We start from the raw sequence: 25,001 nt of genomic DNA, 5'->3' as shown, positions 1-25,001 counted from the left end.
CTCGCAAATGCATATGAAAATAGAACCGTGAACGGTGCGGGGATGAGGATTTAGAACAGACAGCTGTATGGACGAAGCTCTATCTTGTATTGTGTGTGGCTTATATATATTTAGAAAATATGTATTACAGAATTTATAGAGCCATGTTCAAAACACTTCTATTTTAATGAATATTATATGGTGTCCATAAACAAATATTTGCATGTTGGGGTAAACAAATTTTACAGACCGTGTAATTAATATGTATTAAACATTAAAAGCATGCACTTAAATGCAAGAATAATTCAACCAAATTTGAAGTCTACTATATGCTGCGCAAAAATATCTGTGCGGCTATGTTTTAAATCCGCTTTAGACATTATTAATATCCATAAAGCCAGACTAAATGCCATTGGATTTTCTAAACCTTTCAGAGACAAATTGCCGACAGATATATTTTCTAAAAACCAACTCACGTTGATTCTTAACCAAAACATGCGGTTAAAAAGGCACGCCTATTATTAAAATACATTAAAATTTGAACACCCCTTACGAAAAAAGCGCAATTTGTTCGCGAAAACTTCGATTTATATCCATTTATATCAAATTCGAAAATATTTACTGCGCCATCAAGCTTGCTTGAGCGCATGCGTCAAATACAAAAGAGTTTCGGCCTTTCGGCGTTAAAATCGCCAGAGAACTACTCAGAGAGAGTTAGTAAAACATTTCAACTAGGGGCTGTGATTCTTCTCAAGATATTGTCGAGCATGTAGTATTGCAGGTGGAAATATCAGTCTTGGCTTTCCACCAAAGTCCTGAAAAGTCATTTAATTGCATAGATTTCTGGTGTGACGTTTTAATATTGTTCATTATTCCCATATCAGGCCTAAGTTGTTTTTTTATTGAGTATTGTAAGTGCAGTTCAATATTATATACAACATTGTTTTATATGTTGGCAAAGACTGACATATATCATCTTAAATTGTTTACGTTCTAGTTCCCGTACATTTGATGGCGCTCCTTCGTGCCTACGATTCTCTGAGCTCCAAATTTCACAGACAAAACCTTACATTCATGCATGTAAACGCGAAGTTTTAAGAATAACCATTTCAGGAGGATGCACTTTACATGAAACGCTGGCATACGTAAAACGGCTTATCACATGATCTTACTGTCGGATAAAGGCGTATAACTAGTATTGAACTAAATAAAATACCGTGTTAGGGTCTCGTAGTTATGGGAGAACAATCCCAGTGTAACTTTAGTAGGAATATGAAATATATTTCGAGATATGTTGGAGTAGATTTATTCGAAAAATGGATTTAAATTTGCCACAACTATAGTCCTTTCCGTTTGTCGAAAACAGCTGCTCCAAAACGTGACATGGAAAGATAATTGACGGGAAGTCATTAGTTCAACTCGAGTAAATCGTGGGTTTAACAAACTACGTGTTGTCCTTCTTCAACACTGGCAGCTGCATTTGCCCGTATATTCCGTCATACACTCCGAATCGCCAGACCAAATATAATCAGTTTTGCGCCCGCAAACCCGACCGCCCACGACCTGTGGGGGAGTGGCTATGTAACATATGACAATTAACACCCATTAGACTTAAATTAAATTCCCACCTTTTTCACATTGGTTATATATATACATACGACGGCATTACATCAACTACCCTCCGGGTCAATTTAACCTTGTTTCACATTTGAAGTGCTGAGCATATGGTTGAATCACAAACATAATATTTACCAAACTTATATAAACCGTAAGAACTGGTTATTTTCTTACAGAACTATAGAACCAATTTTAATATAACCTCTGTTATATAACACTGTTATTTAACAAATGCACCATTGCTATGCGCTTTTTCATTACGTTGGACTTCCCGAAGTCTTTTCAGTCCCCTTTTTAGCGCACGTGCAGCACTCAACTAAAGAAGTTCATAACTTAGAAACCGTTCACATCAGTCAAAAGGAGGCCCCCGAGATCACAGCAATGCACTCTGACTGAAAAACATTTCCTAGAAAACTCTATGACATACACAAGGGTTACACTCACGATAAATTCAATTAGGAAACTCGCAATTTCATGAAAGCTTTTACAGAACTTGTCAATGTCAAATCACCGTCTGTACCGTTTGTGAACGTGAGATTAATGCTCCCCACACAGGGGGAGGGTGGCATATACCGTTTGCTTTTGAGATAGGATCAATAAGTGCAATCTTAATTTGGTTTAAGGACATTTAAGATAAGCAAATATATACGAGATAGGTCAAAACGCTTCAGTTTAAAGACCTCTGTGGAGTTAACTTTCGTTCCAGACACTTGACTTTTCAACATTCATGTGATACTCAAAATATTTTCCGATAAAATTTGAGTGAGCAGAATTCTCACACACGCAAACTCTTAATGTAAGATGCAACTGTTCCTGTTTAATACATACGTTTAAAATTGTCCTCTCTGCAGCCGAAGTCTATATCCAGACACTACCATGTTTCCAAAAGGCTTTTCACAGCGCAGAGCTTTCATACAGAACAGCTCTGACGGGAGATTAATTGTCTTAACATTATATATACACATTGCGGCCTCATGTTTATCGTGTGGGCTCGCCAAAATTCGAAATGAAAAATTAATAATTTAAAACAATCCTACGCCATTCGTTTTTTGAATGCGAGATGTCTCAAAATGTTTATGGGTTTGATTAAAGCGGTTTAATCAACATACCTCGAATTTTGTGGCTGTCACGTTCATATTTCCAAGGGCAATAATTACGATTTTAATTAAGATAATAACACCAGAACTGGTTTGAAATGGAAGGGACATTAAATATTGTCACACACATACGTCAAAGCCTCTGTCAAAGCCGTTCATAAATGTATATACAGTCAAGATATTTATAAAAAAATATATAATTTATACATACATCAATTTATCTTGCCTTTCACAAGAGAACCAGCTTTTTTGCGATTGCTTTCGTCTCAGGTAATCGTCTTTTTAACCTGATTTTTGAAGTACTCTTGTGTGGGAGCGTGTATATTATAGATATATACTATACTCGTATATACTGAATAATATGATCAAATATTTAGAGTCTAGATCACCAATCCTGCGTCATATTGCTGCAATACTTATATGCTCAGCAGGAGTTTGGCATCGTCTCGAGATGCGAATGCGAAGCACAATTTGAATAAAAAGGTTTTGTTTTACTGGTCGAACTGGACAATGGCATTCAGGAAGCCTGTAATTATAGTGCTTATTTTAGCCCACATGCACCAAAAATATTATGGCCACGTTTTGGGGATGAAATGCTTTAGGAAATCTCTTAAAATCGCGAACAACTGTTCTTAAACGGACGCATACATCTATGCGAAAAGCGTTCTTGGATTAAATTGATGCATCATGAATGCATGCACACTCAACCCCGAAGACTGTATACGAGCAATTGTTATTGGCAAAACGTACGCTTGATTTCGCGCATTTTGTAAGATCTTAATTGAACCTTGCCCCATCCCGTTTTCTCCAGCTGTTTAGAGAATCCTGGCTGGTGTATGTCATATTCGCTTCACACCTTACACAATTGCTATCATGCAAAATGCGAGGCATATAAGTACAATTATTCAGACACTCATCGTATACGATTTTGTAAATATAGGCAGCGATCAGATGCATCAAATCCATTGGTTATCAATTCCCTAAATAGAGGTTTGAGAAAACGTAACTGAGGTGTAATGTAATAATATACATGCACGTGTAACCAAATAAGATCGAAGTGATTATTATTTTAAATTCAATTTGCCTATATTCAGGCTTTCCAATTAATGGGTCCTTCAAACACCGCGAAAGAGCTCTCTGTGATGTCGCCTGTAAGTCTCTATCGCATCCCTGGAGGGCATATATGCACAGGTGAGGTATTATGCACAGGTGAGGTATTATGCACAGGTGAGGTATACATTTAAGTATAACAAATCAACAATTTCACCAATATATAGAAGTTTTGTTTGCAATAAACTCATTTTATAACAACAAACTCACATCAGATGAGATTCAATAGTCTATTGCGATGCTAGGAATCCACGTCAACATTTCCAGACAAATTCTCGGAAGCCGGACAGCTGGTCCGTTTACAAAACCTGTACTCTTGAGTTCCGTAGATCTAATTATAGGTCGAATGATAAATTGAAACAATGAACTACTTGAAGTCAAAATTCTAGCACTTGTTTGTTTCAAAATATAACGAGTTTATGGAATGATATCAACTGCATGAGCATATGGAATGATATCTACTGCATGTGGAACGTATTTCATTTTCAACCCAACATAAGATACCATAATCTAATTAGGTGAATAATACTACTGGAAGTCGTTAACATGTGTATATACCTTTTTTACTGAGGTGAACGAAATCTTTGTTTACGCAGTAACAGCCCGTAGTTCTTTAAAGTTTTAACCAGCGAACGTCAAGTCGAGCAAAAGGCTTTATAATATGACGCATGCGAAGCATACAATCGTGGTTTACATGCGCACTGGCGTCAGTATCAGACGAAGGACTTCATCTAACGTGTCCGGGTTCCCATGTGTTGAAATGGTTATGAGCAATCGTGTTTAGGAAATTGCGGTTTTGCGCAAAAGGATATTCATGCAAATAATGGTTTATCAGCCGAGATCTCAAAATATCAACACACTATATGAATATAAAATGACCTTTATCGAGTGATACTTCCTGATCCATTAATCTTATAAAAGAATTTGTGGTAAATGTATACAACTATTCCGGATATAACTGACAAATAATTTCGGACCATTAACCAACTGTGCTCGAACATGACTTATGTCTGAAGAAAACCAAGACTTTCTGTGTTCATACTTTCATATCTGCAGAATTTGGTCAGTTTACCCTTTGGGTGTCCATTGTATTCCTTTGAAAGTGGTGTTCCATCTAACAGTTTTCAAATACTATAAATTATTACCATCTGGTACATCAAAACGAGCCTGGAGACTAGTAACTACACAGCCTTGACAACAGTGCTAAGATAAGATGTGACGAAGCCTCTAGACTCATTTCATTCAAAGTCCCAAATCATTTTCCTCGATATATGTATAGTAAAAAACAGAATGTTTTTGGCTTTGACAGATATTTCCTCGAGAAGTACCAGCGATCTCATCTCGATGTTGCCTATAGTACGATTCTCCAGTAACTTGGTTTTCAATTTGGGAGTTTTGAATTTGGAATTTCTCTTTGATGACTTCATTATATACATGAGTTCATTCCCCCTAATGCCAGCCGGCTAAAAAATGGCCTTTACATTCAAATATGATAGTTATTTCAATCAATTCCTAATGCATCACATCAATTCCAACAACGAAGAAACATCTGAAAGGTCTATAGATAGATCATCTCTAACAATTTTCATTAAAAATTATGGAGGAGGGATTTCATTGAACGAGTGGTAAATTTATTAAAAGCAATTCCTTCAGAGTAACTAACAGCTGAGTAACTCGTAAAAACTGGTATAGGAACGGATATAATGATGACAGTAGCTTAAGGCTATAATCTTCTATATTCTTAGACTTCTTACACATATAAGATGACCTTCATGAAGGACGTAATAATGAACTCTCCTAATTGTCTACCAACTGTTTATAGCTCCTTAATTAAGAAATTGTACACTTAATTCACACGCAGCTGAGCCAACAAGGTAACAAGACTAGAGTTTAGTCATGAGAACTCTTCTTACACGAATACGCAGCAGAGAAACAAAGGTTTTACACTTTAAATGCGGTGCATGTACAAAATGCATGCTAGCTAGTTCACATACACAGTACAGAATTCCCTCTGAAAGAGAATGCCTCTTACTCAAGGATATGATTCAGCCTCTTAGATTCCCTATATATTCTTCAGCTTTGCTTCACAGCTTGAACAAAGAAAGTGAAGGAACAACAAGTAGAAATTTTTCCTTGAATGCACCAACACCTTAAAACATCACTTCGTATATCTGACCACCCACACGGTTCACCTATAAGGATATTCTAAGCAAGACAAATAAGAAGCTGTTCTTTCTCATTATTGCTAGACGATCCATAGTGCAGGTAAGAGTGCTTACAAGAGAAACGTAGACAAAAAAAAACACTAAAACATTTACAAAACCATACTGGCAAAACATGCGCACAAAAACGTGGGTACAGAAGCTTCACAAAGTGACATCTGTATCATCTCTTCTCTGTGTTTACTAACGTTATGCAGAACCAACGTTACATCATTGGTATGATTGTATTATTAGGTTGATGTTTTTGTTTTCTGTGGGGACAGTCGCAGTGCATCTGTCAGTACTTTAAGAAGTGCATGAAGAACAGAAAATGTTGGTCCAGCAAGAATTTTTTCAAACTTATCTCAATGCCATATTGAAACCCAAGCTTGGGATTAATCCAAGACCAACACTTGAAACTGTACTTTTTTTACTTTATTCCGGAATGGTCTTCAAATTAGATGACAATGCGGTTTCAAAATAGCACAGTTTCGTTTTACATTTTGTTTACCGGCCGTGTTTTTTTTTGTGAAATCGATGAATGGATGTGTGTTCAGCTCAGCTCAGCCGTACCGAAGGGAAAGGAGGTACTACTCCGTTACGTAATTCAAACATTCAACTATAGTCAATTCGTTATTTTGCGTGTGCCAAATAGATTTCAATTATCTTTTTCGCCTTGGATTTCTCGTTTACCAATCTGAAATCTTAAGTCGCCGATCAATGCCGCATTCTTTCAACGAATTGAGCACATGCATATATGGCAATCATTAGATTATTCATCCATCAATATTTCACGAAAATCTCGCTAAGACGTGACCATGCAACCAAATATTTTTTGAAAAAAACTCTTATCGTCATAATGATCACGCGGTTTTGAAAATAACGCTCACGCATTACTTTGCCATCGAAGTGAGCAAAACATCACATAAGCTATACACGTCATGCATCAACGTTGGCATCTGAATTTGGCTTCGTATATAGGACATACATATTATATGAATCACCGTTTGCATGATCATCTGCCTTTAAATGATAAGGCAAACTTTTTTGTAACTTAAAACCTCTAAGTCAAGAACTTAAATATAAGAAAAAACTTTCAGGATAATCAAATGTTTATTCTAATACATTTTAGTGATGACTACAAACTCTCCTGACGAAGGCCCTCAAGTCGAAACGTCGAGAAGTGTTTTGTCTATTTTAGGCAGTTGTTATACCACATTTGATGCTAACTTAGATACGTATCAATTTCAAGCCTAGTGCTAGATTTATTTTATATTTTGTATGAAAAGAATCAGACGTTTTTCAAACTATATATAGTCATAAACAACGTTTAAAGACGAAATATATATAGTCTATTGTCTCCGGTTTTCCACTTATTAAAAAAAGACACACCCTTATATATATCTCACATGCATCACATCTCGATAAAATAAATGACAAGCGTTGATTTACGCATAACCTAGCTCCTCAAACCGGTCAGGTATAGTATTAAAAATGCTTAAAAGATATGCATGCATTCCCATATTATATCTATAGCAGCTTTATAGTTACGCCCATGCAGTTTGGGAAGCTATTCTAGCTTTTATATATGCATATACGTAAGTTAATTCACGCATGCAGTGCACCAGTTCTGCGCAAGTGCGCTATATATACATGCAATCTTTAGATCTTAAACATGGACACGCGTGCATCGCTTGTATATAGTCGAAAAGTCAAAATTCGCTTTATTTTCTTTATGTAGACTATCAGTACAGTAGTATATATATATTTTAAAAAAGGGGACCATTACACCGGTTGAAATTTTGAAAATCCGTCAACTATATGAAAATTAGTTTCCACAGTGAAAAAGAAGTATGGATTTGTCTATATATATACATATATACCTATATATGAAAAGATGCAATGGACAATGCCGGCTATAGACTAAATATTGCACGATCTTATACTAAGAGGGGTGAAATCTAACAAGAAAACTTGCCGAAAAAAGAGATTTATATGATTATAGTCCAAAACCACAAAGTTAGTTTGCCGAAACATATGGGCTCAAATGTAACTAATTTTGCCATAAATTAATTTGTATTGGGCGCGGGTACATAACTATACTTTCATCTCAAAAAATGCATGTTAGCTAAATCGATTTCACATTTTTATCGCAAGCAAGCTGCGTGCACAATCTCACTCTTATACAGATGCTCTTTTAAGCTGTGGTAATTGACCCATGCAGCTGGCTTCAGGCTCTATAGTCTTTTGCTAAAACCCTCCATCAAAACTATATGATCATTCCATTTTTCCCATGCTACAGCAGAAGACTTCACAAATCACATAAAACCTTCATGCACTAACCAGTAAACGTATAATCCAATCAGACGAGGCCTGTTTTTTGTGAGGTATTAGAGTATATAGCAGTTTTGCCATATAATAGTCATATAGATATGCATAATATTTATAAGTACAAATCATATATGTACAAGTACAAATCGATTCTTTTGCAAGAACAAGACTAAGAAATAAAATCCTATGCTGAACATACCTTGAATGCTTTATACTTTGCACTTCTTCAGCTTGCTTGGATGTTTTTGGGAAGATTTAGATAGTCCTCACTCCTCACTACGTATATACACGAGCCTGCTCAACTCAACCTAAATGAAAATCGGACAAAAAACTCCGTATACAGAAAGAATGTTTTCTATCCAAGAAAGGAACTTTGAATATTAATACCAATAGTGCATGTATGCATGTATCGACTATGGATACACAGATGGAGACATGGAGTGAATATATCTTCAATCAACATGCGAAACGAAACCATTTTTCATCGCTGTGTCAAAATTAATTATAATATTTCACTTCATTTGATGAATAATTGGAATACTTGATGTCATTAAGATGATACGATCTATAGAAAAGTGACAGTTTTATTACAATCATATCGCATGTGCTTTGGAAAGATGTATATACGAAGATAAGTTAGAAAATTGTGCATACAATTACGTCCTTGCACTTTCTGGCCAAAACTAGCTCATTAGACTCAACTCTAAAACGGCAAAGGCACTGTTTCTACATTAGTTCTTGTAATCTCTAGTATAAACCAAACACCTTAATATAGCTATATTTAATATAGAGAAAACTAAGGGGCGTGTTCACATGAGTCCAGTTATACGGGAGATTTAACGAAGCGTAAAATGACTTTGAGGTATTGAAATCAGGGTTGCCAGATTACTGAATAAATGAGCCAAATATTATTATCATGCTTTTATAATCGTTGTTTTTCTTGTTTCAAACAATGGAATCAAAAGGCCGACGACAACAATGTTTGGCTTCTTTTTTCAGTAATCTGGCAACACTGATTGAAATGAGTAAATAACATGAACCTGGCCGGTCGTGTAGTCATCCAAACAACAGCATGCATGCATGGGCTTGTTTGGTTTCAGGAAGACTTATTTCAACGCCTCAAAATCATCTTACGTTTCGTTAAATCTCGGTCAATCGGCTCATGTGAAAAGCCTCTAAATCATAGTCCTTAAATTAAGAGCAACACTAAATAACTGTTTTCAGTTATTTGCCACTCAACGCTTATCAAAATGAAACGTATATAACGTTGTTTTGTCTCAACTGTCAAGTCACCCTAGTGAACACTCGAGAAACTGCAGCAGGCTTTATTTCATATCGATAACTGCAAGAGGGGTCGCATATCAAAGTATTCAATACTCAAGAATCGTACCTCAACTGCTATGCAATTTGACTAAAAGGTGTACTGACTAGAGACATCTAATTTAAGTTATTGTCTTTCAAACGATCATATAGTCTAATATATACAAATTAGAATGCACCAATTAAACGGTAGCTTTCATTTTTAGTGACTAAGAGTTTATCCCAGCTGGATCCATGTTCAAACTTCAAACATACGCTAGACATATCTTCCTATGCACAAATTATATTTGTACAAAGACATCTGAACGTCCAGAAGTACTTTTTTATCATACAGACACACTGTCTCCACGTATGTGTAACATCCTAAATACACTGACTTCAACGTCCCTCGAAAAAAACTGGAGTTTTTTAATAAGCTGATTTCAAAAACAGTTAAGATATGAGATGATATATAATATAGTACACTTTCTTCGCCAAACTCGAGAAGTGATGAGGCGCTTTTAAATATAAGTCGGAAGTGAAATTGCAAGGATCCGGCCTCAAATATTTGTATCATATTGATATACATGTGGAGATAATTAAATTTTCCCACGACTCGAGTGTCCCAATTGACTTCTGCCGCACGCAACATTTTGTCATAGCTGCATGCATGGTGTATTGGTGTAGTTCTAACAGAAATAACGCTGGAGACAGCTTTGTGTATGTTTTACATACAATATATAATACACTCTAATGAGGTAACACCTTTGGCCTTTTACACTTGCCTTTCAGACACAATCTTTATAAGGCAGTTCTGGCACAAAAACATCGTGAAATCTAATCGGGAGTTTTTTGTGGAACACTGCCAACATTAAAAGCTAATCTAGTTCAAGGAATAGTTTAAACACAATCACGCCTTATTGAAAAACACTATACATGCATCTACACAACACCCCGGCTCTTAATTCATGAAATTGTACTTCTAAGAGCTGTATCCTAAATATACTGCTGTAGTTTAAACTTTAAGATACTTTAAGATACAACAGTATATTTTAAAATATGTACAATTTTCTGGTCAAGCAGTAGAAATTGAAGCTTATACGTTGAGATATTCGGCTTCGGGTATAGTTCAAACACAAACTACGACCGATCAGTCTTAAAATATTTTTGGCGGAGTTTAAATAAACAGTATACCAGCATATTGCAATATTTCATCTATATACACGAGACCATGCACTACATTTTGAGTGCATGCAATGTATTTTAGAGAGTTCAGACAAAAACAACGCCTGGTATTTCGCGAATCCCACCTATATATATTTACACTAGTTCAGGGAGCTTTGACAAAAACACTGCCTATACATGCACTGGACCGCCACAATTGAACACAAAATTTCAAAGCAGTTTACTGTGACTGCGACACAAACAACGATAGCTTCGCGCAGAACATTACCTATACACTGGACTACCACATTTGACAGCCCGGTCAGTTAAGACACAAACCGTGACATATAATGATATATACAGTAATATTGTAGAATACTGCCCACACTCGACCACAACGTATGTGGTACTGATGAAATGCACAAATGGCGACAACGCCTATTACGAAGTACTATATATATACCCAAGATACACTGAATGTCTTTCGGAAAGTCCCTACAAACGACTGCAGATTGAGCGACAGATTATATACATTATATTATTCATCTACTATAGGCTACCTAAATCGGACAGAATTATCCCGGTAATCACATGCAGGCCATGCATCCACCTACTGCATGAAACCAACCTACTGCATGATAATTCCTTTTGACCCCTCGCGTCGTTTATACCTGTTACACTGCCAGTCTGGTCTCGTCAGAAAAGGCCATGCAGTTAAGGCTATAATCTTGTACGTAACTGGGCTCAAGATCAAGAAAAATATTTTGCCAGGAAACGTGCTTGTATAAAAATCATATGTGCCGCGATTCAAACAGGAAGCATTAAAGCGAGGTCTTTGGGTAAAAAGCCAGGGTATAACATGCAAGCTTTGAGTTAAGATATCGTTGTTTATAATATTCTTCAGTCAATTCAAAAGAACCCTAGACCCCTGATCTTACTCGAAGCTTGGGGATTTTCCTTGATGATTGTAAATGTTATAAATGTTTAGACCTACATGCATGCAATAGAACAACGTTACATAGCATTCATATCAGCGTATTGAAGTTTTCAATCAACTGCATGATAAACATTTATCAATAATCGTCATTTGTATGCACAGAAATGTTTTCGTAAGCGTAAAATTTACCTCCTAAAAATCTTCGCCTCTTAAAATCTTCGTTCCTCGGTTGGCTGCGAATGAACGAACAGTCAAATGCTATGATACATACATGTTACGATACCTTTCATGCTTCACTGAGATGAATGCCCTGTCCTTTCGAAATTTGACCGCGCAATCATTATATATACAAATCATAACCGTCAACTTACTCGGCTTAAACTGAGTGGAGAACTATATATATACTTACAGCGTATATTACTCCTGTTTTACGTCTGCATTGTTGAAATAGCAATGCACCTCAGCATGGTCTGCGTAACAATGTACACTATTGAATGCAAAACAAGTAATTTCATTTGTTTTCCTGACGGCTATATCAAGAGTGCATATTTGCACACGTATTTTTTGAACTCTACAGCATCAAAATAACAAAGCAGAGAATAGTCGAGATCGTAGACGTTTAAGAGGATTAGAAGATAAGCCGGTGTTTAAGCCCAAACAGGGGATAAACCTGAAAAACATACAGAGTTTAATTAAAAACAGAAAGCCGCGTTCTCGAGTAGGAAGTAAATGAGCTTAGAAATTGGACTGTTTACGAATGGCGTTGAAAAAGATCGTAATAGTTTTTAATGCGGTTTTTAAGTTCCACGCGCGCACAAACACTCAAAATGCTGATGGGGATGTAATATAATTCTCCATTGTCGATTTCTCAATGTTATCGCATCAGTCATGCATCGTATAGTTTCGGAAAGGAACTCTTTGGGATCAGGAAGTTGTGAATCGAATCGAAAAACATCGTTAGCACATATACATAGGCATACCATCAAGACGAATTATCCTATTCGAGAAAATCCGAGAAAAGTGTCATTTTGATTAACGACAAAGACAGAAATACCACCTCAAACAGGGGGAGTTTCCGCAAAATGGAAATACCTCTGGTGATAGAGCGCATAGATTAGATCATTCAGTATCTGCCAAAAATTTAAGCTTCAACTATAGAACGTTCATGTCGCGAGTCGTTTAATAATGTAGTTGAAAATCTTATAGCTGTTGGAGATATCCTGATAAAAAAAACCTTCTAAACTGGTTGAAATAAGTTCACAGAAAGCGCTATAAGCCTATTAGAGTTTGAAGTCTAACGTTGAGAGGTTAATTCGGTTTTATACAAAGGACAATCTTCTTTGAAATAGCTATGAAAAGAGATATTCACTTCGGGGAGGGAAGTGGTGGGGAGCACAGCTGCCTGAAGGAACATTTGGAGTCGAGCAAATTTCGCCGAAATCAGAGACAAGTCTGGCAATTTTTACTCGCGTAAGTAACCTAATTTTTCCTGAAATCATTTTCCCGCTGCCTCAAAAAATTTTTATACCTGTACAAAATGGTGACAAAATTGGCCATCGTAAGAATCAGGTATATCTGAAGTTAATTGTGATTAGTTTCGGGGAAAGTAATCTCCTGAAAAACTGTTTTGGCTTTAGGGGTACCTAAATACGTATGTGGCTAGCTTGTTATCCATAGTTGTCATTCCAGTTGGTATTAGAGATCATTGACCCCGATATGGGTATAGTAAAATTCCAGCCTGGACATCGCTTTAATTCCTTCCTTATTCGCGTTGTCTGAAATCTGAAATCCTATTATAACGATACCAATAAATTCGCTTAGTTCCGGGGTTACTGCATGCTGGGTCAGGTTGACGAGTCTGAAAAAAATAACGAACTACGCGCTATGGACTCCTGAGAACAGATTAGAACTTGCTATAGTATAGCTTTATTGCCATCGATGATGGCGCAGTGCATGGGACTGGCATGTCCATGACGATGGCCTCCAAATCCGCCAAACATGCTCCTCACTCATTATGATTTTTGATCTATTGAGCAGATGTGTCGCAATACAAAAAAAGCAACGATAAAAATAACAAATTAACAATAGACGTATGTGTGTGTGCATGTGTATGGCGGCTTATCTTCATCTTCCGATGCGTTTTGTGCTTCTGGCGCATACACCATAAATCATTGAACTAATTGAGCTAGCATAAAATTGCAACGTCATCGCAAGAAACATGAATGCATGCATGGAAGACCGGTTTCGACTTTGTTATCGATGAAATCTTTTCAGAATGACAATTGATACGCGTATATCATGACAACTTCACCCTCACGTTTGCCATGGCAGACTTTTTCAACAGCAGGTTAAAATAAAATCATTCCCCTTATCGTGATATCAACGTTTTACCATGCAGCAAATGACCGACAAGTCGCGCGAACGGACTTTGTAATGAAAACTGTTCATTTATCCATTCAACTGTGTTTAACGCAGCCCTAATTCATCGAACTATACCACTGAAGCAGACAGAATACCAGTATTCTTTGATGGAACACCTCGGCTTTGCGCGTCCCTTTCAGCCTCATCAGGGGTCCCGCAACCCATGAATTTGTCTGCAAATCGTTTAATTTTAACACTTTTACCGGAACAGTTTGTCAACAAGCGCAAAGGCTCGCACACGGAGGGGCTAAGTTTCGGCGCAGGTGTAGGCTGTTTCTGACAGAATATCGTGCAATTTTTGTAAACAAACCGATTTCCGCATAGGGTGGGGAGAAAAAATAGGAAAAACAGATTTCGTGCCATATAGATAAGAGTCGTTTTGGCGGGCTCATTTAGAGATTATTTACACTAGTATATATGATAATTTTAACTTGGGCTACTCAAACAATGTCATTTTGGCCAGCGCCATGCCTGTTCGGTGGTTTTATTATGTTTTCTTGTTCAACTGCGGTTCAATTCAAGGATAGATTACGTCATGAATGACACTGAAAGGATACAACCACCAATCATTGCTATGATGCATGGGCCGGAGTTCATGAATTAATTCGTTAGTGATATTGTTCGATCCTTAAGTTGGATCCATGCACGTTGAATAATTTCGTTAATTCATAGGATATTGCTATAGTATATATAGGAGAGATTTCCGTTGACGCAATAGCGATTCTGTGCGTAACAATTACGATTCATTCTCAATCATCTAGGGGCTTGAACCATTTCAAAGTGGTATAAAAGTGTCTCTATATTCCTATATAGCATTGATGACGACGTTTCTCGTTTCGCATTTTACACTAAATCTATTGCAATCGCGCACAAACTAAGGGCTTGCTTTCCAAGGCTTTCCAAATTAACTTTGACTGCACCTCTGGAGATTTAGTGTGAAATTTTAGCTACAAGACACCAACATCTTCTCGATATGATAAATAACTCTTACATACATGAAAATGATACCGGAATGAGCGACTGACATTCGCACGATCGATATTGTATACGAGAAGTATTCAAATATTGGGTGATCCATGCAATGTACAGATAATTTATCATCCACCGTAAGCTGTCGTGGTTTGGACTACCTTAAAAGACACCTCAAACGTGGTGGTCCAGTATATACATAAAAAGCTCTACAAAAAAGCTTCAGTTTGTGATTAAATGTCATATAGATTTCGATTTTCCCTACCAAGAAGTTTGGCTACAGCACAGCCAAGTGTGACCACAGACTATAGGTTGCCAATAATTGAACGCCGTAATAACAGCATATGTATATATGAAATTTTTCTTATAGTATACAACAATTCTTTCAAAATGTTAGGGAACAAACCACAGCAATTGGAATTGTTTAAACTTTATTTGAACCATCATCCTACCTTTCGAAACCTTGGCCAGAAAACTTGTTGTGATCTGAAGTCTGAAGTCCAAACTGACATATACAGAATGCGGACGAGATTCGATGTTCGCGAATTCAGAAGGATATATAGCGCTCGCTTGATCGACGTTCTGCGATTACGAAGCCTTGGATTCAGGTCTCCGTTCGATGCACGCGCGCCACGTCGTGTGTCCTTGCAATGTGGTAGCACTTAGCTGCCTAATCCAACTACAAGATATATGAAATATGTGAAAACGTAATGAGTGGAAACTATTAAAGATAATCTTGTTTGGCACGAGATGGAAAGTACTATGCACACATATCTTATTTGACTTCCTGTCGATTGGCAGTATTAATAGCATCACTTCCTGTTTTCAAACAGGACAATTATCGCAAATTACAGGGCAACGCAGCACGCGAGGTTCTTCTCTAAAAGGCTCGGAATTTTTCCAGCGATGCAATTAGGCGTAACGTGGACGTAAGCTTTCACGCATTCAACATTTGTTGTTTTGATAGCGCGAAGCTGCGCAATAAATCGATAATCGATCTGCAGCATGGAATGAATTCTACAAGGTGCTGCAACTGGGATGTCCCAAGGTTTGGTTGTTGACAGTTTGCACGAATAACAAACGCCTCTGTAGTATAGGGGTTAATCCTCACACTTTTTATGGTCCTTACGTGGAGTTAGGACACGCACAAACAGCCAAGATAACGCAAAAAAAGCTTTGAACAAAAACGGAATAGCGTCACGCGAAATTCCGTTAATTTCATGAATTTTTTTGCCAAAGGGAATTTCGGGAAGGGAAATATTTTGGGGGTATGTTGCTTTGGGTGGACAGAACATGTGTAAGCAATCAATTATAACCGCTATTTTAGTCCAACGTCCTACAGGACTTCGGAAGTAGATAATTTGGAAGAAATTCTAGTTTCTTTGATATCAGTTATCAGACTTGGATGTTAACGCACCATTTTTTTTCAATGCGATATTACGTTAAACCATGCAACATAGCCTTAGATGCAGTTCAACAGACGATGTCTTGCAAACATTTCTTTGTTAATGCGCCGCTAAAGTACGAGACTACCCTTTCACCATAGTCTGCCCCTCCCCTTTAGATGCCCTCCCATCGTTCCGGCGTCCCTGCGAACCAGTTTTGGGGTGCTCTGACGCGGGGAACAGCAGGGATAAATGGCAGGTCATGCAATTACTCGCTTATCCACTGTAACTTGCAATCCTGACTCTGAACATCGTCTCCGAACTCGCACAAACATCTATTTACGGTTCAACTACATAACAAACATATTACATAAGTGAGTACAATTACAGTGTATGCATGACTAACAAATTACAAGCATTTACTTACAGACTTTAGTGTCCAGAGAAGGATAGATAAATAGATATTTCAATTACAAAGAGGTAGATGTTTCGATCGGTTGATAACTGATGTTAGCCAGTAGCTGTTCGAAGTCTAAAGTCTACTGAAACCTTTCGCAATAACAAGTCTATTTCAACAACTAATTTGAATAAATAACCTAGTACTAATTCATGCATATCTAATAACCTATAAAAATTTCTAAAGCTAAATTAATCATTTGAAATCTACATCCGCGTATTTTTCTAACGTTAAGAAAATGTTTACACGTGTTTGACTTGTTTGCGTGTTCTAATTTTGTTTTATCTCGGAAAGGTTAAGAGCCGATATCCCTCGGTGTGTTTACCGGATGATAAGGCATCCCAAATATCCCCAATGCGATTGTTATTCGGCGGCAAATGTTTTTCTCGTCAAGAATCTAAACATAGCTCCAAAGTTCGTATTTTACAAGGTGATTACAGCGCAAACAACTTGAGTAAAAATAGATTTGGGTCGAAAATAAATGCAGACTGGTTCAAAACAATTTGAAAGGAGTTTTTTGTCGATAGACTCGCTCATCTGTACGTTAGAGAACAAGTTGGGAAGAGGCTACGACCTTGTCCTGAGAATCTTTGATTCCCTTTGTCTGAGGTGACTATAGCGTGCAAAATGCTTTGTCTAACGTCGTGATACAGTACAAGAATCACCGATTTTTAGCAGCGTATGTGAACCGGAAAGGTTCTAAGCTGTATGAAGAATTTCCCCCAAATTGTGTGAACTAATGTCCTTGAGAACTCAGTGATATCAAATTTACTGGTATCTGGCTTGGGCTGCTATGATTTGATGAGGTTGGTATAGCCTGGATTTACATGACTTGATTGCTAGCATCTCTCTATTCTCACCGTTAAATGGAGTCTATTATTTTTAATACAACCTTCTTCGAAATTTGCTTCAAGTGAGACTCGGAACTTTTTGCGACTCTGTACGAGTGAAAGGTTGTATGTATATCCACAATGCTTGGAGAGGATTGATTATTTTAATGCTTTTAATCATTATAATAGAATTGCTATATGTATACAAAATCAGTATATCTACAGAAAAAATTAGTCAGTTGACTATATCTCACTTACATTAATTTACAAGCATTAAACAACAGTATATTTCAAACTTAGTTCTACTAATCGTTTGAACTAAAAAAATATCATGTTTCTCCCTTTACAGAGTGAATACCTTTATTATACACTGTTTATCAGTTCATGAAATAAACTCAAAATAGCATTTTTATTTACATTTTTAAAATTATACACAGAAACATTTGTACTGTACACGAAGTTTGAATATCTTACATTGATAAACATTGAATAATTCTCAACTATACATAGTTCAAATTTCATTTCGCTAGCAAGCTTTTTTCGCATGTTATGTATTGAAGCATCAAAGGTAAAAACACAATTTTATCTTCGTCCAAAGCTTTAAACAATTTCTCAGATATATGATCTATGCCAGAGACCAGATCCTTTTCCACGTCGAAACGTAAATACTTGTGCAACGCATTGAATACTTCCCAACCCAAACTCTCCTCAAGATGCAATCTCATAGCTTGAACGTACTCCTGCAAACTGCTCTCAGAAGAAATATTTTCTAACGTGATGTGGCTACCTTGAAGTAGTACTTTTAGCAAAGTCGTCTGCGCTCCGGGGCTTGTGGCATTACTAGAGTTTGCATGGGGTACCTCTGTTTCAAAGGAACGTTTCTTCACCTTTGGACATTCATTTGATCGCTCCGTTTCGAGTATATCTTCTCTACGCTTTTTCAAGCTTGCTTTTCTTTCACGATATTGGGATGCAGTTTCTTCAACTTCGCTGCCATTATAAGCCTTGGAGTTAGAACTCTTTGTGTAGGTTCCTTGAAACAATGGCTTATTGCGTTCGGCTGGGATGTCGTATGTCCCGCGAAGATTCACCTCGTGTCTGTTCAGAGGAACCAACGAACTCCGTTCGGCGCATTCTCGTAAGATACTCGTGCTGTACGAGCGGGATTTTGAAGGATCCGATTGAGGCTTATGCTACAAACAAAGAACAACAATTCCTCTTTATTATAACATACTCCAGTAAAGCCAGACAATTGCTGACACTCTGCATGGAATTGAGTTAGCTTACATTCTCCTTTGTCTTTTCCTCAACAAAACCTCGTCCTCGCCAGATCTTCCTTTTCTTCGCTTCCGTTCCACCGCGATTATCATGCGCGAAAAAAACTTCAGACGATTTTTCCCGACTTTGGGCCGCGTCCAAACACGCCACATCACTTATCACAGCCTCCTTAACATGGAGCACTGGCTCCACAGTACACGTCTCTAAAAGATTGTCTTTATATAAAAGCTAATGCATGTTCACATTTAGAAACTGGTAACAATAGACCTTATACATAATGACGTAACAAGGGACATTTTGAAGTTTGAATTTTTCGCCGTGACTACTAAAACCAGAATTCTGTAGCTTTTTCAGGCAAAATTGTATCCAGAGAACTGCAAAACCCGGAACCTTTGGTACATATTTGTGATGCGCGCATCTTTTAAGTTTTAACCAGTAATTCATACACCCCAGACGAAACCTAGCTCACAATTAACCGACTTACTGGAATAATCTTCAACGTGATTCGGATCCTCGTTATGACACAGATTCCTAGAATGATCCTCGATCTTGTTTCCCAAAGCCGGAATGACGACGGGTTTTCTCCACACGTTGGCTTTCCTAGAACTCTGTTCATCACCACAGCTCACGCTCTCTGAGCGCTGAGATCTCCCTCGAGCCAACACTTTGTTTACGTACGACTGCATCGCTGGGATGTGGAGAATCTGTTTGGCAGAGGGTCTTTCTGATGGTTCAACACGCAGGAGAACTGAAACCAAATCTTGCAAGAGTGGGCCACGATTCCTACAAAAAGATTACCAAAGAAAATGCAATCTTTATGCAGACTTCCAAAGGCTCCAAAATTTTCCATTTGGGTCCCCCAACCCCCCCCTGGGCTTCCTCCCCCAAACCCTGGGCTTCCTCCCCCAAACCCCCCCTGGGTTTCCTCCCCCAAACCCCCCCCAAAGAAGCCCCGGCTTTCACCCCTTCAACAGAAAATCGCTCCGCGTTCCCTGTTCACTTGGTATGAAGCAATTTCTAGAGGACATGAACTGGAGCAGAATAGATAAATGCTTCAACAAACTTACTCTGATATTGAGTTGTATTCGCTGTGAAGTATTTTGAAAACCAACTGTGGGAAGTCTGCAGATTCAAAGGGATGGCGCAATGTGATCATCTCATACAAAACACAACCTAATGCCCACATGTCACTCTTGTGGTTGTAACTGAATTTCTCAGAGTCAAGGTGAAAGAGAAACAGTTTGCACTAAGAATTTTTTAGTTACTTTTGGCAGCAAAATGTAATGCAATATTCGTTTTGGCAAATTACAAATGCTGCAGCAGCTTTCAACCTACTCTTGGGAGCTCCACCTCTGAACAAAGATGGAGAAAGTGAAATTAAGAAATTACAACATACACTAGATGCAGATTATGAAAAATATAGCATGGCACTTGACTAATTGATTGCCAGTATTAAGTGCAATTTGTTATGCTTCTGGCAATGAAGAACTTAGTTCAATTGTGTTCACACACCTCAAGACCAGTGCTGATTATCATGACAATATAAGACAATAGGGTCAGGTTACAAATTTATGTATATGTACATCAAATACAGGGCAAATTTTAAGTTTGGAGGCCACTTTTGTTGTTTAGTTTTCCAAAGGGTTAAAATCCCCCAGGTATTAATCTTAAACATACACATTCCTGTCAAGGATACGGTTGTCGTTGGCATATTTCTGGCGAGAGATAGTATGGTGTACCGATGATTGTACAAGCATGGTCCATCGTGTTTTGAAGAACGCAGGCTATACCAAAATCGCCGATTTTTATCACACTCTCCTTCGTTATGAAAATGTTTTGGCATTTGATATCTAGGGTTAAAATTTTTTCAACATCTTACACAATGCGAGCAATTACAATGAAGAAGAACTATGACAATGAGCTTCACTCTCCTATGGAATAATACCTCTGTGGAGGATGTTAAGACCATGAATATACTTCAAAGCCAGGCACAACTGGATAAACCAGTCAATGATTTGCTCATTTGGAAGCAATTGTCCTCTTTGCTTTTGAATTCTATCAGACAAATCACCTGCAAGAAGAAACGGTTAACGATTAACACAGAACGACTGAACGAGCCACATATTGTTGGTTGAACGATATTTCATACCAGCATTTCTTACACATTCATGGCACAAACCTCCGTTTGCATATTCCATAGATATGCACAAAAAACCATTGCTTAAAAACGCTTCTTTGTATCGAATAATGTTCATGTGTCTTAGCTGAGAAAGAACTTTGACTTCGTTCAAAATGAAGCCACGTTTTCGTTCTTCAAAGAGCGAGAGTGAAATCTCTTTTAAAACGTAGTCCCTGCGCTTTTCTTTCGTGCGAATAAGCCAGACGGTGCCGAAAGAACCAGTGCCAATAATACAAAGCTTTGTATAGCTTTCCATTGATATCTTAAGAGCAAAAAGTCAACTGCTGTCGGGCAACTTACGTCTTGTCATCTCCAGATGATAAGAAAAGAAGAAATGAAATAATTTGAATTCGAAATGAAATAATTTGAATAATTTGCTAGCGAAATATTTGCATATTTTCTTTTCAATTGAGAACAATCAAGTCGAACTAATTTACTAATGCTGTTAAAATTCAAAAGAAAATATGCAAATGTTTCGCTAGCGAACGATTTCGCTGTAAGTGGAAATCCACCCTTAAGCTTCGAGCCAATAAAAAGAAGTCGCTATAAACAAATTACATGAAGTAAACGCATGCAACGTTGTGGGTGCGCAAGGGGAGATGGGTTTAAAAGGCAGTGAACTGTAATAAAATCTGGAACGCTAACTTGGCCGAATTTGAAGGTAGTTTTTGAACGCGTAAGACAGACGGTCGTATAAAGAGTAGTTATCTAGGAATAACTAACAATGTAAAATATAATCATTTGCTAATTTTAATAGAACTTGAACGAGAAACAGAGTGTCAGCGAGGGTTTTTTTGCTTCAATCAACTATTTACAACTATTCAATCAACTATTTATAACTATATAACAACTTGCAAAATCCCCGTCGTCCATACATCCCATCTCCCCTTGCGCGGATTGGATGACATTGACATACTTGACAGCCATTGCACTTAAGATATCATATGCAGAAGATGTAGGCATACAAGACAAGTACTTGTTTTAGTTTGAGCAAGCACTGAAACGATTTAAAAGATGACCCTGAGTGACTCTAGCTTAGAGCTGACAGCCTGACAAGACTTTCAAATCGAAAAAAATATCTCATGTGTCTGCTCGGCTTTCGAGCCTCGCCTTCGGGGTACAAAGTACAAAGTTGAAATAACAGCAATTAGAGCTTATTTCTCGGATCAAATGTGTCGCATTGCATAATCACGTTGCATGTAAATAATGTTTTTGTGACGAACGTGATTTAGATCCCATGGCCAAGATATTGAATATAGAACAAATGAACAATACATAGAAACTACACCTTTCCTGCTCTCAGCGCGAATGACGTAGGAATGCTATTACTTCGAAGCCGAAAAATAAACAAAACAAACCCATTAAAGGGAATATTTTTTTGCCTACATGCTGTGTCCACACAAGACAGTAGGGTAGAATTACATCCTTATTCTGTTTCCAATCAATTGTCAATACAATTCCAAGTCGTTTCATTACATCAAAAGCACATTTAAGATTGGTAGATTGGTTTGCGAACTTGTGTGGCTATTACCATTTTGTTGTCAGACAGATTGCCTGGAAAATATCAGTTTGTCTATTTATAAACCGCATCACACTCCAAGACCACTTTGAAGAACTGCTAGGCTCACTGTTCGTAGACAATGCAAAATATCAAGCGCATGTTATTGCGTAATTAATGCTAATTAAACAGTATTGTGCACGCACGCACGCAACGTTAAACGAGGTAACAGGAAAACAACTGAAATCCAAGAAAATTCCGGAAAGATTCGAGGTAGATTTTCTTGATCTGGGTAACATATTGACAAAGTTTGACAAAGTGAAGCATTTTGACAAAGTGCAGTATTTGACATATTGACATAGTGTGCAGTACTCAAGACGAACCCAGAACAATTCAAAAATTTTCAATTGAAAGCCTTTTGAAACTTTTCATCACTTCAATGATGTAATCTCGGAGAACAGCGAGTTCTTTTAATCTAAACACACCCCGCTCCGCCACCTCGACATCGTGCGAATGATAAAGCAACAATGAATGATTTTATGAATCGAGAATCTATAAAGCGATCATCCAAAATGAACGTTTGAATTTAATTCTTAAACACATCAACAATACAAACATACAAATATATAACTTAGGTTTCAACAATGAAATAATTTAACTGCGATTATATTTCGCCGAGTGTAGACACTCATCATCATCTATGCGTTCCAGTAGTTTGTTTTACCGTTTGGTAGCAGAATTGTTTTATGCCCTATGCGCTTGATTGTTCTTCGAATTCTCGAGCAGACAGATGGATTCTGTCCATTAAACATACCGCAAATCAAAATTAGTTTCCCATCTGTTCTGCATCTTTCTAGATTCTAGAGTTTCGTGCTAAGATTTGCACGTTTCGTAACACAACCACTAACTGATGTCAGTTTCGCCGTTTTGAGTTCGCAAGCCGTATTGCAAACAGACCCAGCAAGCTACCTGATAGATTTAAACGACCACGATACGTTATCAAACATCAGTTAAACGCAGTGCCGAGAAGAAAAGATTTGGTGTGCTTTGGAAGCGGTAGCCCGTTAATCGTCTCCTGAGGCATTGACATCCGTATGACCCGTTTACAATGTGCGCGCAAGCTCGAAATTCTGTTCACCGGCCGAGTTAATTTCAACGACAAAACCTTGGAAGATCGTTCCAGCTTGCAGACAAATCCTCCTTCAGATGACTGCCGCACCAGCTTGGCTATAAGTCCGTGTAGCGTTGGTGCCCGATATTGCAACGGATCGTTGAAATTTATAGACAACTTTCCTTCATTTTCATAGACGCGAACACTCGCAACAATTCCATCCAGCTTATATGTAATCGAATACAGAGATGTCTGATCCGTGCTATTTCGCACAACAAACGTGCCATCCTGAGTGTTTTTAAGCAAGTATTCCGCCTGCCCGTTTGATAGATTTCCCCAAAACCAGCTCACTGTGTCCAAATATACTCTTTTCTCTTCCAGAATGAGCGAAGTATTGGCCGTATTCGTGGTTACATCGTTCGAGTTTTCCTCGAAACTGCTTCGCCTGCGAAAGCTTTGGAAAAGCGATCGAATATATTTCATAGGTCCCCTCATTTTCACGACAGCTTCTAACAGCAGGATGAAGCCAGAACGCTTAGCTAGCAATCCTCTTGCTCAAGTCGGGAGATTTATACCCAGAAGCCGCATACATCATTCTGCAACCGAGGATTCCCCGTGCTTGAAGTGAACGCTATTAGCCAATCAAAGCGCTTGGATTCTCGCCAACCAGATATGCCAAACCTGTTTGTCCGGTTCGAGCAAGTCTTGGGAACAATCGTTTCGATGAGTCATATGAAAGCATTGTTTCTCGAGACCGTCATGCGACCCGTAAAAAATGTTTGGCCTTTAAGTCTGGTGTTTTCCCCATGCACAATAATGCTGAGCTAAGATGTAATAAATAAACCTTACCACCGATACAGCTCATACAAGGACCGTTTGAAAATGCGGTGCCGCATCTACGCACGTTAAACACTTGGGTGGTTTACTCGAGTTTGCGTCAGATACGTAATGCTTCGAAATTATTCATTTCGGAAATGATTAAGGCCGAAAAGAGTTCCCAGTTTCTACACTCCCTGCAAAATCATTCGTCATCATTTTTGCTTATTCAGGCAAGCTAAGCAGTAAGCACCTAAGCACTGGCTGGTTTCCGGGAATTACTGAGCAAATGCACCAAATATAGGACGCGGATGGGACATGA

At 37.9% G+C, this 25,001-nt stretch overlaps 2 protein-coding genes across 10 annotated transcripts in view; both read right to left on the bottom strand.

Annotated features, from left to right (window-relative positions):
- LOC114517416 (neuropeptide Y receptor type 6-like) overlaps positions 1-15,683 on the bottom strand; it is a 38,156-nt gene extending 22,473 nt beyond the window's left edge. For 2 of the 9 annotated variants that reach the window (XM_028537124.1, XM_028537121.1), the window contains exons 1-2: positions 15,578-15,683; positions 8,535-8,643 (exon numbers count right to left, since the gene is read on the bottom strand). Coding sequence is in view for 1 of the 9 variants with exons in the window: in XM_028537135.1 (XP_028392936.1) it covers positions 4,683-4,710 (28 nt within the window). In the remaining 8 variants the exon portion in view is untranslated. Of the gene's footprint in view, positions 1-2,424; positions 2,500-2,904; positions 2,995-4,682; positions 4,757-8,534; positions 8,644-11,924; positions 11,969-12,144; positions 12,301-15,577 lie in introns of those variants that run through there. The other 7 variants (XM_028537123.1, XM_028537122.1, XM_028537128.1 and 4 more) reach the window with 7 other exon arrangements.
- Positions 15,684-18,315: 2,632 nt separating this feature from the next.
- Positions 18,316-21,601, bottom strand: LOC114517650 (serine/threonine-protein kinase Nek3-like). Its single transcript, XM_028537435.1, has 7 exons — positions 21,255-21,601; positions 21,021-21,146; positions 20,772-20,925; positions 20,143-20,280; positions 19,560-19,858; positions 19,085-19,278; positions 18,316-18,990 (listed from the first exon to the last, which is right to left on the bottom strand). The coding sequence occupies exons 1-7, from the start codon at positions 21,508-21,510 to the stop codon at positions 18,316-18,318; spliced, it is 1,842 nt and encodes a 613-aa protein (XP_028393236.1). The 5' UTR covers positions 21,511-21,601.
- Between the last annotated feature and the right edge of the window lie 3,400 nt (positions 21,602-25,001).

This window comes from Dendronephthya gigantea, unplaced genomic scaffold (assembly GCF_004324835.1).
Source record: "Dendronephthya gigantea isolate DGI-Jeju-01 unplaced genomic scaffold, DenGig_1.0 000009F, whole genome shotgun sequence".
NCBI lineage: Eukaryota > Metazoa > Cnidaria > Anthozoa > Malacalcyonacea > Nephtheidae > Dendronephthya > Dendronephthya gigantea.
This window is presented reverse-complemented; position numbering and strand designations above follow the sequence as displayed.

What these genes read in the sequence shown, in the direction of transcription:
- LOC114517650 (XM_028537435.1), bottom strand. Translation starts at nt 21,510, where the DNA reads ATGGAAAGCTATACAAAGCTTTGTATTATTGGCACTGGTTCTTTCGGC. An exon ending in TCTTAACATCCTCCACAGAG is followed by an intron (nt 20,926 to 21,020) that starts GTATTATTCCAT and finishes TTTTAACCCTAG; the next exon opens with ATATCAAATGCCAAAACATT. An exon ending in GAAATATGCCAACGACAACC is followed by an intron (nt 20,281 to 20,771) that starts GTATCCTTGACA and finishes TGAGAAATTCAG; the next exon opens with TTACAACCACAAGAGTGACA.